At 54.7% G+C, this 17,904-nt stretch overlaps 2 protein-coding genes across 2 annotated transcripts; both read right to left on the bottom strand.

The window, feature by feature from the left end:
* Positions 1–349: 349 nt before the first annotated feature.
* TMEM120A (transmembrane protein 120A) lies at positions 350–7,295 on the bottom strand. The gene is made up of 12 exons (XM_084493023.1): positions 7,108–7,295; positions 5,741–5,859; positions 5,186–5,302; positions 4,534–4,593; positions 3,820–3,915; positions 3,635–3,724; positions 3,155–3,220; positions 2,597–2,658; positions 2,302–2,394; positions 1,834–1,898; positions 1,250–1,318; positions 350–1,168 (listed from the first exon to the last, which is right to left on the bottom strand). The coding sequence occupies exons 1-12, from the start codon at positions 7,180–7,182 to the stop codon at positions 1,055–1,057; spliced, it is 1,026 nt and encodes a 341-aa protein (XP_084349149.1). The 5' UTR covers positions 7,183–7,295; the 3' UTR covers positions 350–1,054.
* A 799-nt stretch (positions 7,296–8,094) lies between these two features.
* STYXL1 (serine/threonine/tyrosine interacting like 1) lies at positions 8,095–17,868 on the bottom strand. Its single transcript, XM_084493026.1, has 9 exons — positions 17,740–17,868; positions 16,942–17,003; positions 16,374–16,500; positions 16,108–16,164; positions 15,030–15,175; positions 13,536–13,681; positions 12,380–12,471; positions 10,475–10,584; positions 8,095–8,337 (listed from the first exon to the last, which is right to left on the bottom strand). The coding sequence occupies exons 1-9, from the start codon at positions 17,840–17,842 to the stop codon at positions 8,206–8,208; spliced, it is 975 nt and encodes a 324-aa protein (XP_084349152.1). The 5' UTR covers positions 17,843–17,868; the 3' UTR covers positions 8,095–8,205.
* Positions 17,869–17,904: the final 36 nt, after the last annotated feature.

Raw genomic sequence — 17,904 nt, 5'->3', positions numbered from 1 at the left:
CAGCTCCTCCCCGAGGTGCCAGGCGCAGGCAGTGAGGTGAGGACAGCAGCGGTGCTCAGCAGGCGGCTCGGGACGGAGACACGGCTGCACTGGAAATGCTCTTTGGTTTCCTGCATTTCAGGAGTTCCCTGCAGTAGTACCGGGCTTTGGGGACGCTGGATCCTGCCCGGGGTGTCCCTGCTCTGGTGGCACGGGGCTGCTCTGCTCAGCCCTCCCAGCCCCAGCGCACCCCATGCTGGTGTGGGGGCAGCTGGGGATGGGTTTCCTCCCTCCCCACCACCTTCCTGCCACAGCCAGCCAGGCCCCAAGTGCAGGGCAGAGCCTGCAAACTGTGCCACGACCCCAGCAGAGCGAGGCAGCGCCTTCCCTTTATTATTTCTGCACGTGCATCCCGCAGAGATGCGAGCCCAGGGTGCTGCTCACACAGCTGGAGTAAAGCCTGGGGCAGGCTCGCGGTGCTCCCACGCCTTCCCCTGCCCCAGCTCAGCCCCCCCTGCAGCGAGGAGGAACCGGGGGCAGCCCATGCTGGAAATCAGGGTGTCTGCACGGCCCCCAACAAGCCCAGGGGGCTGCAGGGGCAGCGACTGCTCCCTGCTGGCCTCTGCCTTCAGCACCGGGAGCTGCCCTGGCTGCAGGGCTGGGGACAGGGCCAGCCTCACACCCAGCCCTGTGCCAAAGGGTGCTGATGCGAGCTGGGTGCCCCAGGCTGCTCCCTGCCTGCAGCAGGGCGAGGAGGAGCCGGGCTCCACCCCAGAACCATTCCTGTGACTGTCTTCAGGGCAGAGAGGAGGGCAGCGGCTGTCCTGAGCCCCCCTGCTCCTCCCGGGGGAGGAAGGCAGGCAGGACAGAGGTGCAAGGTGCTCCTGCTGCCAGGTGAGCGACACGGGCACAGCTCCAGCACCGCAGCCAACGCTTCTATTCACGAGCAGCCCCCGAGCTCTGTCCCACGGAACGGGGAGAGACACGTCCGGACGGCGTCGAGGCGAGGAGCTGGGAGCGGAGGACGGAGCCAGCGGGGAGAAACAAACAGTCCTGGCCCCCGCTGCGCCCCTCTTCAGTCCCGCTTGGTGTCTTTGTTCTGGTTCTGAAACTTCTGGTGGACGACGCGGAGGGTGGTGAAGAAGTTCCCCAGGAAGAGGATGAAGAAGGGGAGGCCGCACATGAGGACCTGCGGGAGGCGGGGGTCAGCGGAGGGACGTGCCTGGTGCAGACGCCCCCTCCCCGGGCAGCTGCTGGAGCCCCCCCTTACCTGCCACTCCTTGCACTCCGGGTGCTGGAGCATCCTGAAGAGCGTGACGGCGTTGTACAGCTGCCAGAACTGCAGAGACAGGAGGCTCAGGGCTTTTCCAAGGCTCAGCCCCGTGCTGCTGCTCATCCCAACACCTCCTCCAGGCACAAGCTTTGCATGAGGCCAGCCTGCCCTGGCACAGCACCGGGATCACAGTGCTCAGCCCCCAGGGGACCCAGCTGGGACATTTTCCCCCTTCCCTGCCACCTTCTGGAGCCCTGCAGCAAGCCCCCCACCAGCCCACTGCTTTCTGCCATCAGCCTGACCGAGTCAAGGAGGAACTGGACCTCGTGCAGCAGCTCGAGAGCTGACATTCAGCAGGGTTTGGGGAGGGTTGGCAGAGCCAGCCCCGCTGCTGTACTTTGCACATCGCTCGAGCGCTTGGCACAGCTGCCCCACCTCGCTAGCCAGGCAGTGGAGGTGGTGCTTCGGAGGGAAAAGGAAAGGCTCAGCCTCCGCAGGGCACAGCAGGAATGTGCTAAGACTCAGCCCCCCCTGAGGCTCTGGCCTCCTGCAGGTCCCCGCCAGGATCGGTGCGCACTCACCTGCCCGAAGAAGAGGAAGGGGAGCAGGAACGTGAGGCCTCGCCACATCCAGGACTGGAAGCCCTCTGCAGAGGATGAAGGTTTGCTGAGAGCACGCTCGTTACGGGGCCGCGTGGAGCCAAGCTCCTGAGCTCAGGGGCAGGGAGGTTCGGTGGCCACGTCCCTCACTGAGGCCCCGAAGGCTCACGCAGCCTCCCCACGGCACTTGTGCATGCAGGGAGGTCTCAGGCAGGTTTTCCTAGCCCTGGGGTCAGTGGGGCCTCTGGAGGAAGCTCCTCTCGTGGGACCACCCTCACAGCGAGCTCCCCGGGCTGCAGAGGCTGCCGTTTAGATTGCTGCTAACAGGAACCACAGCTCCCACTTAGCCTAGCACCAGTCATACTGGGAGGGAGGCTGCCAGAAGCTGTGGGCCTGGGAGCAGTGGTGACAGCAGGTTTGGGACAAGCAGCAAGGGGAATCCTGGCTTACCCACAGTGAGATCCATGTTGTGCCTCTCGCCCAGCGCTCGGAGCCGGTACAAGCACCCGCTCTGGTAGTAGTACTGGAGGAACTGCACAAAGCCTGCAAGGACAGGGCGGGTGAGGGCAGGAGGCACCAGCCTGCGGTGCTCAGCCCCAGCATCGTCCCCGCCCTGAGACCTTCCTCGCCCCGGGGAGGCCAAAAAAAAGAGGAAAGCCAAGGGAAAACCCAGAAGAACAGAGCTGTGAGCAACCACAGCCAGTTTGCCACATGTCAAGAGCCCAGCAGGCCTGGCAGCACTTACTCTGGTACATGGAGAAGGAGAGGAACTGGTTCCTGAACATCTGGTACATCAGCCCGTCCGGCCTGAGGAGAGAGGATGCTGGCTGGGGCGTGCAGGGCTGCGAGGAGATGCCTTCAGCCCTGCCTGCCCCACGGCTGCCACCGCTGCCACCAAAACAGGGGGCTCCCCAGCTCGGGTACCCCAGCGCAGCTCCCCCGTGTTAGTGCCTTGTAGAACAGTGCTTGCAGCGTGAAAGTGTCCAGCCTGGGGAGCCAGCAGTGGGGAGGCTGGTGCAGGGGTCAGGAAAACACTGCAGCAGCCCCTGGAGGAGGATTGCAACACTTTGGGGTCGCGTTTCCCAACCTGGAGCCCCGAGCGGTGCTGCCTGCCCCGCTGGGTGCTGCTGGCTGCTGCTCTTTGGAGCACTTGGGCCCAGTGAGGGCTGCGTGGAGCTGCCCGTTAGATCTCAACGTCCGTGGAGCAGGAATAGAGCTACGGGTCAGAGCTTGTAGGGCCAAGGCCCCATCAGCGGGCAGGCTGAGGTCCCTACCCCCAGGAGCTGAGGGGATGAAGGCTTACCAAGTCAGCATGACGCCCGACAGGAACGTGGAGACGTAGTGGTGGAACACCCACCAGCCCTTGATTCTGGAAGGCAGACACAGGCCAGGGGTCAGGAGTCAAGATCCAAGCACAGCCCAGGAAGGCAGAGCCAGCCACGTGCCAGCCACCCTCTGGCTCCCAGGGCAAGGCAAGGAGCAGGGATGGCCACGGGGTGGCCACGTGAGGAGCGGGGACCCAGCGCCTCCAGTCCAGGTGGCACTGGGGGGCTGCTCCGGCTTCCCTGCCACCTCCACACGGTGAGTTCATCCCTCCCACGCCAGCAGCTGCCTCCTAAAGCCAGCTCGTGCGGCTAATTACCAGGGTTTGCTACACGCCCTGAGTAGGAGGCATCAGCTGCTCCCTTGGGAAGCGCTGAGCTGCACCGTGGCCCCACGGGGGGGGACCAGGTGGCTGCACACCCCCCTCCCGGCTGCCCTCCCCGAGCCCCCAGGGACTCACTTGGATCCGTTGTTGATCAGGATGCTCTCCCGGATGGTGAGGGTGCAGTAGTACCACACCAGGAGGAAGTTGAAGACGGCGTCTGTCACCCTGGGGTGCAGCAGAGCGGTGTCAGAGGGCAGCAGCGGGGCTCAGGGACCGAGCAGCAGCAGCTGCAGGACGCCCAGCACCCAGCCCAGGCTCACCTGGAGTTGAGGAGGAACCGACAGGAGAAGGACACGATGAGCAAGATGATGGTGAGGTAGAGCTTGAACTTCTCGTACTCGTCTTTGTAGGCAAACCTGCGGGGAAGCACAAGCTTGGAGCAAGGTGGCTGCTGCCAGTCTGCGTCCTCCCCTCCCGTCCTGCCCGGCCGGGCAAAAGCGCTGCTCTGCTGGGAACCTCTCGGAGGTGTGAAGGGAAATCCCTGTCCCCAGGCACTTCTGAGAGAGCAAACCACGCTGCGCTCACACTGGTGAGCAGGGGAGCTCCCAGGGGAGCCGGGCAGATCGGGGTCTGGTCAGCATTTTTTGGGGAGCTGATGGAACTGGATGGGGTCAGGGCTCTCTGCTCAGCACCTCCCTGCGTGTGGGGGCTGAGGGCCAAGCCCGGCGTTTCCCCAGGGGAAGAGGAGGGGGCTGGCCATGACTCTGTCCCTCCTGGAAGTCCCTGACGTGGGGGAAACTCTGGCACAGCGTTGGTGGCAGATCCGAACGGTCTGTCCCAGCCCGGCCCCGGGAGCTGAGCAGAGCCCAAGGGCCAGTTCTAGGAAAGGAAGAACTGAACAGAGCAGGGACGGAATCTGCACGAGGTGGGCCAAGGCAGCCACGTGCCCGGGGGAAGATTTACGGCTTCCTTGTGACGAGGGGCTCCCAAATCCCCCCCCGAGGCACACGCCCGCCGTGACACAGGGGCCGTACTTAGCCTGCTTGCTGAGCAGCGTGACGTTGACGTTCCCAAGCACCAGACTCAGGTACAACCTGGAGAGAGAGAGCAGAGGCTCAGCCCAGGGCTGGCTGTCACCTCCCTGTCCCCGTCCCGTGCATGGTGACAGCTGGGAAGGGGCACACGAGATGTTTTCCAGCCAGGAGGCATGCGTGGTGCTGGCATCCCGCCCCGAGGGTGGCAGGAGGGTGGCCGAGGGCAGAGCCACCCCCTCTGTTGGCACCCAGCGGGTGCTGGCCAGGGGTTCAAGGGCAGGGGAAGGTGGTGGCGGGGCCCGGGGAGGCCGGGGCTGGCTCTGTCCCAGGCGTCCTGGGGCAGCGAGGCGGCTGCAGCCAAGGGCAGGGCGACAGCAGGGTCGTGCCTTGTGGTGTTACAGCTGCCGGGGGCTTGTGCTGCACATTGAAGGTTTTTGTCACCCCAAAAAGGGCCCTAAGGTTCCCTCCAGGGGTGGAGGTGAAGGATCCGGCCCTGGGGACAGCTTCCAAGGGCAGCAGCCACCTCCCAGCCCTCTGCCTCCCCCAGGAGCCCCTCTGGCAGGGAGAGGATCGGCCCCGGGAGGACCCTGGTACCCGCAGAGCCCGGCTGTCCCAAATCCCTCTGGCAAAGGGACTGTGAGGCACCTCTTACCCGTTCTTCTTTGGCAGATAGGCCTCCATCTCGAAGAAGACGTTCTGCCGCTCTTTGATGAGGCTCTGGGTCTCCTGGATGGACTCCTGCTGCTCGGGACTCGCGTGGGCCTTGCATCTGGGGAGGAAAGGCAGGTGCTGGCAGCAGGGAAGCCTCGGTCACAGCCCAGCACGGGTTGGTGTGATGCGAGGCTGTGTCTAGGACAAGGACACCCCAAGGACGGGAAGGACACACGGGAGGGGAGTCGGCACCTCCAGCTGCACGGAGAGCCCCTGTGGGAGTTTTTTTGGGGGTTGCTGGAGGGAAGGCAGCAGGGGTGAAAGGGAGGGGGCAGCAGCTCTTCCCAGCTCTTCCCCCCACCAGGCGGGCAGCCCAAGCTCCCAACTGCAGCCAGGGCACAACTGAGGAAGGGAAAGCCGAGGAGAAAACCTGCCTGGGTACAGCCAGACATCAACAGCCCTTTTTAACGTTTGCACTGGGGAGAGCCAGGAGTGCACACAGTAGCCCCATCCTCATGGCTCTCTCCTCCCCGGCTGTCTCAGGACGCCAGCTTACTTTTTGAGGGACAAGGACAGCTCCTTCAGCCGCTTCTTCTGCCGTGCGATGGAGCTGGAGATCCCGTCCTGCAGCTTGGTTAGCTCCTCCAGCTTCTGCTTGTACAGCTTGTGGTTATCCTGGGCACGAGAGAGAGCAGCAGGCTCCAGATACCTGCTCTAGGAGGGCGCAGGGTGCCTGATGCCCACACAGAGAAACTGGGCAGGCTCTGTTATTTTAGCAGAACCCCCCAGCTGCAGCCAAGGGGCTGTGATTCAAACGCTGCTGTGGGGGGCACAGAGGTGGCTCTGCTGCTGCTGTCACCCCAGGTGCCCGTGGTTTGGGCCAGGCCCCCTGGGTCCTGCCCTGGGATGTTGGAGGGAGCCCCTGCTCCGGGAGGGCTCGTGGTGGGGCCGGCTGCAGGGCCCCACGTGCCGCTGTCACCCAACAGCACCTGGGTAACGCTAGATGCCATTCTTCTGCTATATTTAGACAGGAAAGGAGAGAACCGCGCTGTGTCAATGCTCCTTGTCCCAGTCAGCTGAAAAACAACCTTAACCCGGCCGCGGGCAGCCCCGGCACCGCCACCTCCAAAGAATTCCACGCTGCTGGCGACAACCCTTGGACTAGACCTTGGTGCGGACGCGTTTCGGGCTCTGCGCTTCTTATCAAGCACTTTATCAGCAGCTGTCAAAGCCCTTCCCAGCAGGGAAAGGTGAAAGCAAGGCACAGAGGAGGGAAATACCTCAGTCTCCCTCCTGGGGCGAGCGGCGTGGCCGCAGCGGGGGGGGGGACAGATCCCAGATGCTCCCCGCTCCCCCAGCAGTGATTTATGTCCCGGCAGCACGTTTGTGCTCCACAAACACCTTTTCCTGCTCCTGCTGCTCTCAGGTAGCCGGGATCCACTGCTGTGGGTGCCCCCCGCTCCTAAAGAGCTTCAGGCCTGGCTCCTGCTGCTCCCCACCACCCCGGGACCACCGCGCTCCGAGGGGGCTGCTGGAGAGATCGTGCCAGGCCGGGGGGGCTGGGGGCTATAGGATGGAGCTGTCACATCCCCAGGGCCGGCACCAGGCTGTCCCCACAACCCCTGTGGAGCAAGAGCGGGTTTCTCAAAGCCTCCCTTGCCCCAGATCTGGGCACAGCCGCCTGCAACAGCCGGGGGGAAGGAAGGAGGGGAAAAGGGAACCGGGGCCGGCCGGGAGGGGGGGGTCGAGCAGGAGGTGCCAGCCCCTGCCCTGCCCACACTCCTCTCCGGGGAGGTTTGGCGGAGCAGAGGGGGCACGGAGCCATGGGGAGGGGGGTGTTAAAGGGGGGGGGTCCTGAACCTTTTGGGCACAACGGGGGTGCAGCGGGGAGCCCCGGAGGCAGTGCTCGGTGCCCGGCGGTACCTGGATGCGCTGGTAGCCCTCCTGCAGCTCTTCCCATTCCCGCAGGCAGTCGGCGGCCGAGGAGCCGCTGGCCATGGCGGAGAGGCAGCGGAGGCTGGAGGCCGGCAGGGAAAACAGCGGAGGAGGAGAAGGAGCGAGGCTGGAGGCCGCCAGGCACCGGGCCCGGCGCTGCCGCCGTCTTCCGGGCACGCCCCGAGCCGGGAGAGGCGGGACCGGCACCGGGGGGGGGGGACCCGGAGGGGGGCTGCCGGCACCCGGCCTCCCCCGAGCAGCCCCGGTCTCGGTTTGGGGTGTTTGGGTTCGCACCGGGGGTAACGGGGGTAACGGGTGGAGCTCCCACCCCAACGATGCTGGGGGTTAGGGGAGGATGGGGAAGGGCAGGGAGAGGGTGGGGGAGCACCGGGGGGGAGCACCCCGAGCCACGCGGTGATAAATGCTTAGCGAGGAGTGCAGGGAGAGCCCTGGAGGGTTTTTGTGTAGGGTTTTTATTTTGTGGTGTCCGTGGAAGGAGTCAGAGTGCTGCAGGGCAGAGGGGCAGCACGGCTGGCGTGGTCCTGTATTACCAGGGACTCGAAAGTGGCTGCCAGGCAAGGTCAGGTCGCTGGATCTGGGGTGAAGCAGGGTCCTGCCTGCCAGCCAAAACCAGAGGGTGAGGGTCCGGTGCCTGCCAGGGTCTGCAGAGACTCTTACGGAACAGGGGAGCTCCTGACATGGGGAGGTTCTGCCCTCGTCTCCCCGGGCTGGGACCAGGTGCAGTCAAATTCTGAATTTGCCTTTTCAGAGAGAGCACTGATGACTTCCCCGTAGCTGGGGCAGGAGGCGATAACGTGGCCATAAACCCGCTGGCTCACAGAGGAGGCAAGTGGTGCTGAACGGGTCACATCCTGCAGGCCTCGCCTTCCCCAAACCACCACCTTCAGTGACAGGCACGCTCCCCTAACGGCTCCAAAACTTCACCCAGTATGATAAGAGCTAAAGATGAAGGAATTCCATTATGTTAAGAGCTTTTTCAACTGCTTTCCATTAACCTTCTACCTACGGGACAGATGGTGGTGCGGACAGGGAAGCATCTTCCCCTGCTGGGTGTTCCCTGTGCTGTCAGTAGTTTGGTTCGGAGATGTCTGTGATCGTGGTCCCATAGATGTGGGCCTCCCAGTCTGAAAGCTGTTTCACAAAGCCCCGGTGCGGTCTCATGTTCTCTTTGCATTTCAGAACGTGGTCCCAAGCTTTCTGGAAGTAGAAAGAAAGCAAAGAAGCCTTAGAAGTTTGAGCTGAAAAATAATTTATTGTAGTTACGCTAAGCAGCTACATTTGTGAACAAAACAGCTTTGTATTTACTGCCCGTGATAGACTTTGGCAGATAAGACTTTGGCTACCAAAGCAAGGACATAACGGATCCAGATGTGAACTTCAGAGAAGCCTTTCATCTTTATACCCGGCTTTCCTGGCTATGAGGATAGCTCATGCTTCTTTCATTAGCTGGTGTGTTTCTTGTATTGTTTACACTGACAGAGCAGTGCAGTCCTGGATTTTCTGCTCTAAAAAGCCATTTCTTCCATGGGTGATAAGCGAAGCAGTGAAGTATCAGCTATTTACAGGCAAGAAACCAAGGTTTGCACATTTCTGAACTGGCGTGACCTGGTGTGGCAGAGCAGCTATTAAGCTCCAGTTATCCCACCACGTTAATTACAGCCATCTTAATGATTTGTTAGTTCCGTGTAATCAGCTAGGAACTCTGCTACACAGAGGGCAAATCCGCCAGCATTACTCTGCTTTGCTCAGCTACGTCCTGGGGTTTACCCAGTAGTGCTCATCTTCCTGCTGATTCCCCCCAGCAATCAGAGGATTGCTTAATTGTAACGAGACCAAAGGTCACAAGATAGTGCTCCATTGGTTTGCTTTTTTCTAATCTCAGCAATTCTGCAGGTTCTGAACCTCATCTTCCAATATTTACTCCTCTGCCCATGGTATGTGTGTCTGTAGTTCCCCTGAACCCCGCAGATCTACTCAGATTGATTCCTAATAGACTAAGGGGCCACACGTCCCAAATCTGTGTTTCTTTTGCAATGTCTCTGGAAATTTTCACAGATCTCTGCCCAGATTGGGTGAAGGATCACACAGAAATCTGTTGTGTAGCTTTAGTCTGCGTGAAACAAACTTGTCTGCCAGGAAAATCCCCCAGGAAGGCTTTGCCCAGGCCAGCTGCAGGACACCACGGCGCTCAGCAAAACGCTGAGACCAATTGTTGATACCAACTGGGAGAAACTGCAAGGATCAGCTTGGACTTTTGCTCTGCCATCACAAACGTCTCTGGCAGTTTGGCATGCAGGGGAAAACAGCAAGGGAATGGTTATCGATGTGCCGGGGCAATCACACCCAGCATTACTAGCAGAGACCAAATAGTGTCTGCTGCCCAGCTGGCACGCTCAACCCGAAATTACCCTTTGGCACACACCGATGGTAAGAGATTTCCTCTTATGTTGCAAATGTTTGCACAAAATCAATTAAATGATTAGATACAGACCCAGCTCCAGTGAAGCTTGAATCAATCCTTTCAGGCTCCCAAAGGAGGTCACGCTTTCCAAACAAAGACAAGACTTTTAAGGAGAAACCTTTCAGTTCTCATGGGAAAAAGGCTGCTCTGTGCCAAGCAGGCAGCACGAGCTGGTGCCTACAGCAGCACAGTGCCCGTGTTTTGTACCCAAAGGGATAAAGGGCTGGCATCTGGGGAGAGGCTGCCAGTCTCACCATGCCACAGGGTCATTCTCAGCCTTCATTCCTTATTTTTCATACGTTATTCAGAGCTCTGGAAGAGAATGTACCATCCTTTTCACCTGGGTGTCCCTCCCAGGCTAGTGTTATCCCATTCCAGATTTCTTTACTGTGGTGTCTGTGGGAGGGGATTGCTTCTGGGGAAATATAACAAGGTTTCAGAAGTCAGTGCTGATGAGCCCAGCGGTAAATCAGAGCTCTGCAAGCTCCGGGGTGTGAACGTCCCTGTAACCACCTGGCATTAAGAGATGGGATTAAGTCTGGTAGCTTCCAGACACTCTTTTTCTCAGATCCAGGAGAGTGGAAGAGCTAAGATCTGTAATCTGCTTTATTTTTATAGCCCTGTCGTTAAGTAGGGAAATACAAGAATATCACAGGTGCCAGGTAAGAGCTCAGAGATCCAAAATCGCACCTAAGCCACCTCCTTAAAGGTACAAGATACAACTGATGTAAGAGAATCTCTTACATTGTTAGGTGGATAGTCTGCATGAATGCACAGATAATTTCTTTCTTGTTAACACAGCGATGAGGCTTCAGGAACAGAAATAAACTGCAGACCCAGCCAGTATCTGTGGGAAGAATGACAGTGATGTACCTTCAGGGAAAACTGGTGGGAATGCATAAGATAGGCCATGGTGACTGTGCTGCTCCGGCTTATCCCCAGGGTGGAGAACACCAGCACTGCTCCGAGATCCAGCTGAGCATCTGAGTAAAGAAATGCCAATCACAGATTAGTGATCGGGGAAATCAAAATTCCAGTTGTAAAGTCAAGCTCTAATTCAGTGAAAACTGACAGGCAGCTAGCCTGAGCGACAGGAACCGTCATGAACCCTGATAGGAACAGATGGGCACTGCCAGCTTTTGTTTCTGTAACCATTTGCCTTTCTTAAAACCGCACTGAGTTAAAAAGTGGCTTTTTTGAGGACTAGAATCAAATGACAATGATCAGTCAATGCTTCGTGACAGATCAGTGTCACCTTTTTAGCAGGTGACTGTGACGAAAAGTGGCCCACCAGGACCAAGCAGCTGTGGTCAGCATCACACCAGCAACTCAAAACTCTTCCAGGTAGGTTTAAAGCTAACAAAACGTCTGTTGAATGCAAACCTCACTGTTGTCCACTCAAGCTGGAGGAATTGGCTCTCAAACTGGCAGGGACTTGGACTTCAAATCCCTTATCCCTCCATGGGGATCACCAGTGGGAAGCACGTGCATGGCAGTTAGGGTGCTGTTTTTCTCTTGTGTATGCTTTGCAGTAAAAATTTGTAAGGCCAGCAAACTCATTTCCTACAGAAGCCAAGCCAATTTGACTTGAGGATGCTGTCATTCACTACTAACCACATCAACTCTGCTACCTATTTCTATAATTTAGTAATTTATTAAGAAACCTTTTAATTCTTTCCCTCCCTCTCCAGAGTAGAGGGAGGGAAACATGACGTGTTTTTGGAATATCAGCAACTGTGCTCTAGAATTTGTAGGGCAAAGCCTGTTCTGCTGTTGACAAAAGTTTTTTTGTTTTGTTTTGTTTTGTTTTGTTTTGTTTTGTTTTGTTTTTTCTTTCTTCCAAGCACTCTTCCAGGCTGGGTAAAAAAACGGGGCAAAATGCAGGACAAGTAAGTGGATATCAGCGTTTGGATTTCAATGCATGCAAGTCATGAAATTCAGGTTAGGACTACAGGATTATATCCTCAGTTTTCACTTCCTTGTTTCTTTGTGTCCAATTGTTATTTCTGACTTTGTACTTGCATTACAAGTTCTGTGGGGACAGGGTGGTCCTTTGCTCCTGGGTCTGTATGGCACTTAGCACAGCAGGGCCTCGGTCTGAGGCAGATGCCGTTTTGTAGGTGCAATACAAGACAACGACGCAGGTGGACACCATCATGGGATGAAGCTGCAGGAACTATGCCTGCCGTGCTGCTGCAGGTACTGAGCTGGTATGTTTTTCTTTGCCCTTTCTGATACAATCAGCCGAAGGCAGGTTTATGTTGTCCAACCTGAAAGTTTCCCTAGGCCCTACAGTGAGTCTGCACAGCAAACCCCAAGGTTAAGAGCGTCCCATGGTAAGTTCTCCAATGGGCATCACACTCCTGCTCAAATAAAGCTCTGGTGGTTGAAGATTCGGGCTGGTGAGTCAAACAGTTGTATTTAAAAACAAAGGAATAGGAGGGGATCCTGTGAAGCCCTCACAGACATCCCATCCCAAAGCCTTCTCACACCTAGTGAAAAGCTCACTGCTATCACAGTGAGGTGTTCTTTAAAGCGAGTACTCTCTGTCAGGAACATCAGTGTCAGATGCCCTCTAAAATCTCCTCTCTGTGTCAGGCTGGTTACTGAGACATCTCTGGTGTACATTAGGGTGTGGGCTGGCTTGGGAGTATGCTGAGATCTTGAAAGATTACGACCCTCCCGTTTGAGCTTCCTGCTGGAGTCAATTGCAGTCACTCCCATTTAATATCTCAGAGTGAACAAGGGCTCAGGAATTCCAGATCAGGAACAACTCACCTATGAAATGACAAATGGTGGGAAAGGAAGAAAAAAGATTTGCTTCGAGTGAATCTGGAACAGATATATGGAGATATTTGTCTTCTGCAAACCTGTAAAAAGAACATGCAGCATTAAATGGGCCAACAAAGCAACTGTGGGGGAAAATTGTTTGTTGGAGGCAAGCTGATAATTTTGTTTGCTGTTATGTGTGTGAGTTTTTCATCATTAACACTACAATAAGGGATTGTTATGGAAAGACACTGAGGCACACGTAATACAGAACCAGCTTAATTACTGATTTTCCATTCCACATGGTATCAGCATTGATGCCTTAACTTTATCCTACAGCCTCCCTTATCTGAGAGCTAAATGAAAACAGATGAACTGAAAGCAAGAGTGCCTTCGCAGCATGCACGTTAGCAGTTATGTCAACAGGGCTCCATGATTCACTTCATGTGGTTTTCTGTGACAGCATCCTCCCGCTTCTAGAAGCTCAGAGAACTCAGCTCAGAGAACTAATGGCACAAAACACTGGTGAGGCATTTCTGAAATGTGAAAGCACATCACACAGACGGCATGGGGAGATCACACAGGGTGCAGAGACCTTTGATGTCTTCTGAAACCAGAGGCAGGAGAAATGCCTGCTGGTACACGTGTCCTGAGGTAAGTAACTGGACTTGTTGCTTACTTTGCTTTGGCCAAGACCCTGAGAAATGCCACTGGATTTTTCATTGGATGAAATGACATTTCCAGCACAGTCTGACTGAGCTGAGTGGTCATGGCAGGTAAGGAAGGAAGATGAACAATGTGAAACATCAATGATTTAGCTTTTACACTGATGTGTTTGTAAGATTTTTGTAAGATTTTGCTCAGAAGGCTACTCAGTGGTGTAGGTTCTACCTGAAGGATGTGGCATGTAACAGACTGGAAGTGCCGAGGACCTCCCAGTCCTCTCACCCAATCCATCTATGTCACAGTAGATGGCTACAGGAACGCATTGCTGCTGTGCAAACTCTTGCTATGCAAGTGAGATCACAAAACTGAGCATGAAATAGCACCCAAATCTGCAGTGAAAAAGCAGAGGTTTCCTTGGAAGTTTATAGGCACTTGCTGCTGTGATGCTGTGCCACCTCACAGGCACAGACATCAGTGAGAATACACCCTGAAAACTTACAGTGTAGCAGGCTGCTCAGAAATATTGACTTGTGCTTTGATCTTCAAATCCTTCTGAATCTGTTGGTCACAGGCCTGCTTGAAATTGCCCATGTATAACTTTGCAGGCAGTATTTCTACAGGGTACAGCTGGAAGTTGTCTAGTTCCTGCAAGGAGAGAAGCCGTGGGTTCAGTTCAGAGCATATTTGCTCTTTTAGCTCCTTAAACAGAAGTCACGTAGAGAAATGAACACACACTTAGTCAGCAGCCCATGACACATTTGAATGTAATGATGCATTCAATCACCCGGACATTCTGAAATATGGAAGTCTTGCTAGATTTAGTGAGAATAATTAACAAAAACACTGTCATTGTGGCATTACTTGAAACAAATCCTAACCAAACAGGGGGAAGAATATATTCTTTGCAATGTCTGGAGGAACCACAGCATAACGGATTCATTTGATGTTTTATTGTTCACGAGGCCAACTGAAGTCATCTGCCACCTGCAGAGCTGCAGGTGCAACGTCGTGGCACAGCACAAGTCCACAGAGATTTCGTCTCTGTGCTGCCGAAAGGCTGAGAGCAAAAATATAGAAGTAGGCAGCAGTGCTTCTACATCCATAACCGATACTCTGTAATGCTGCATCGGAACAAAACTGCAGCTCAACAGCTTAAAGCATCAGAGAGCAACAGCTGAAACTGAGCTGAGGAGGTAATTCTGTGTCCAGCTGAATCTGCTGGGGGAGTTTAGCAGTTTGCTACCCCTCACAAAGGAGCACAGTGAATTCATTTTCTGTGCTGTAGCATCCTGCAAGGTTAGCACTGTGTCATGGGCTGCTTCGTGTGAAGTAGTAGGAATCGGACACAAAGGATGTTGCTGTACAGTGCCCTCTAAATCTGCCCTGCTGCAGGTCCTGTCCTAGATGTGAAAATAGGACAATTGTTTCTCCGAAGTTAAACAGATCAATGTTTGCAGGTGAAACCAAACAATCAGGGTACCAGTGTTCCAGTGGATGGCTCCTTTCTTTCTGGGCCTATTGAAGCAATGCTCCAACATTTGCCTTGTGACCCTTCCAGACAAAAAGCTTTATAGGCATGAAATACAGGGCTTGATAGTTGCACCTCTGTCTGGAAACACTTACTGTGTAACATCTCAGATAACCTCATATAAAAGAGATTAAAGAGGAGCCTGCCTTATTTCATTGTTTGCTACTGTTTGTTTAGTTATCTGCGCTCGCCAGTAGGCCAGTTTTGGGGTTATCAGAGGAGGCTTCCTTGGCTGTTTCCATGAGCTAGCTTTCACGCAATAGGAGAGGAAAAAAAAAAGACAGTGTGGCTGCAAAAGAATTTGTGGTGACACTCAGGGGAAGAGCAGTAATTTAAATTACATTTAATTCCTTTGTTTGAAATTACTCTGATAGCAGGCTTACAGCACCACTTAGCTATTCATTAGCTATCATCAGATGAATACGAATGCTCGTGTCTTTTACTTGCAAATTGGCCTAGTCTCACCTGAGGCATCCACAGTATCTTCTGAGTCCTCAGAAAATGATAGCAAGCTGAAAACCGCTTGTATCCTCCCCTCAGGACCAGCACGGGATGGCGGGTGAAATGCTGCAAGCTTCTGGCGTGTCGGACAGCAGTTCCTTCCTCGGCATCTAATGAGATCAAAAAGCTATTTGCTGGAGCAGGTTTAGTGTGCCTCCAACAGCCCTGGGGGTTAAATCTGGCCCTCTGGCACCACCAGCAAACTCCTTTTCATTTCATCTAATGGTCTGGAGAAAGCCGTGTTAAAAGCCAGACTTATTATTTATTTAACTGTTGCTGCAGGTCAGTAACAAGCTGCTGCTCACCTCTAGTCCTATTCCTCTCCTGTTTTCTTTTGCAAGTCCAATTAAAGTTTTTATTCTCTCCCCATTATTCTTTGGGAAATGCTTGTAATAAGTTCCCATAATAGCAAAGCATTATTAGTATAAATCTAGTAATTTTAGTTGCATGGAGACCCTTTTCTACAGCTGGCAAAGGAAAGTGAAAGAGGTGTCTTAAACACATTCTTCCCAAGCGTTTCAAACACTCCCTCAGCGAAGCAAATCACATGAGAGATGGTTTTGCCCCCTCCTTCTCCCTCCGGATCCATCCAGGTCGCCTCTAGCTCTGCCTGCTTTAGAAACAGATGAGTGCAACAGAAACCTGCTGCTGACTCTTCACACCTTCCATGCTCATGTCCCATCACCAAGTACTTCTGAATGCTTGCTTTGTCCGTTCTGCTTACGCTCCCAGATTTTTTTCTTAAAAATTGGGGTATGGGCTAGATGTAGTCTTTGCTAAAACTGCAGTAGCCTTTATAAAGCTAGTTGGAGCCAAACAAATGTAAAGAAGTGGTTCTGCACAGAGCAGCACTCCTGGCTAGAGGATGTGTTGCAACTATACATTTCCGTGGTTCAAAGAAGCCTGAACAATTACAGGGAGAAGTTTCCAGCTTTTCACACTTTTCAGTGAACTCCATTACCTCAGCACCCGCGTTAAAGCTACGTCTTCTTCAATGTGATAATGTGAAGGTTTCGTAACCCTCAGAGAAGGAAATACTCACTCTGTGAACATAAGGAGCTTGAGTCAGTGTTTTCAGTCTCTGAAGAACCACTGCTCCCTGAAAGGCAATCGTTGGACAAGCTCAATTTCAGTGAGATGTGAAAAAATAAGAATAATTTAAAAGAACAATTCCTTTCAAGCAACAACTTCAGAGGGATCGGTCTACAGATAGGAAAGCAGGCCTGCCAGGAAGCTCACTAAAGTAATGAGGAGTGGGAAGAATACCCGTCCTGCAGTGAGATCTTCACTGACATGAGTCACAGGTACCTTTTTCTTTCTCCTCTTCCTCATCGTCAGACAAGTCTAAAGAGCTGGTCTCGCAGTCATACACCACGCAGTATTTGACACACGCAAGCTCCTCTGCATCCGGCACCAGGTACTCCCCTGTAGGGCCCTGACAAAATCACAGAATTCTATCAGGAGCACAGCTCCACGCTTTTCTTGTGGCATCAACACAAGGAGAAGGGACTGGGGCTACGTCTGCGCTTTATGCTGAAAGACCCAGGTAGAATTCAGAAACCATGCAGGCTGCTCCAGATTGCTTCATCTGCTGCAGTGGTAAAGATGTCAGCACTGTCCTTTGTGAGACAAGCCTGCAATATGTCAGTCCTTGTGCAACATTTTCCTGATACACAGCCTCAGCGTGCCAATCCTCTGGGCTACTGAAGCCAGCTCTTGTGTGTGACAGAACACATCCCCCCAGCGGCAGAACTGGAGCATGGCTGAAGCAGGCAGGGGAGAGGCGAGGACAACTCCCTTGTTTTTTAAGCCCATTTCATGTACTGCTAATTGCTAAATGCAGAGATTATTTACACAAACTGCAATCCTTCCTCACCTGTTCAATCTTGCGTGCTGTAACAATGTGGCTCTCGTTGTACTCGCGCTGAGTACGGGCATCTGGAAAAAAAAAAAAAAAAGATAACCAAGGTAGAGCAATTGGCTTATTTGATGCTTTTAAGGTAGAATCCTGCTTCTAATTCAGCAAGTGGGAATTCAGGCACCAATGTCAGCAAGAAAAAGACTCTGTTTCCTATAAACTGGGACTTTACACATGGATAAACAACCCCCAACACTGATGTGATTGTAAGTATGAGCAACACCAGGCGATGGCAACAGCCCCGGAGCTGCCCTGAGCATGGTGCTGTGCCCTCCAGCACCTCCTGAGGAGGGCACACGGCAGGGCCCCCATCCTGCTCCCAATCTGTCTGACCCCCTGACCGAAAGGTGCAGTGTGTGGCACCATCTGTGGGCTCTGGTCACCCCAAAGGACGCAAACACTTATCACGATGCTTTGTGCGATGGCCAGCAGCTCTCGTCTGCCTGCCAGCACCGCTGGGAGCAGGGGGGGGGATGCAGGGGTCAGGGAGCGGGGAGCTGGACATGGGATGGAGCTGAAGCAGCACCCAGGATTTATGCAGGCAGAAAACCTCCTCATTTATATTTTACTCTCCCTGTGGGGCCAAGTGCCACACGGGGCCGCTTTCCACTCCGCATGAAGAACGACAGCAGAGCCGCCCTGCCTCACGGCGAGTCAAACACCCCTCAAGCAAGGCCTCGGCGATCCGTAGGAGCCCTCCCTGCGCCTTCACGAGCCCCGTGAGCCCGCGCAGCTCCTGCCCGTGGGCGTCCTCACCCAGCAGGCTGAGGTAGTTGTGCTCGGCCAGGCGGGGCAGGCGGCGCTGCTGCTGGAGGGCGTTGTAGAGGCGGCCGGGCTCCCACAGCAGCACCCCCGCCATGGCTCCCCGCGCGCACCAGGCCGCGCTCCGCCCGTTGCCACGGCAACGCCTCCCAGCCGGTT

This window comes from Aythya ferina (assembly GCF_964211825.1).
Source record: "Aythya ferina genome assembly, chromosome: 19".
Taxonomy (NCBI): Eukaryota; Metazoa; Chordata; class Aves; order Anseriformes; family Anatidae; genus Aythya; species Aythya ferina.
This window is presented reverse-complemented; position numbering and strand designations above follow the sequence as displayed.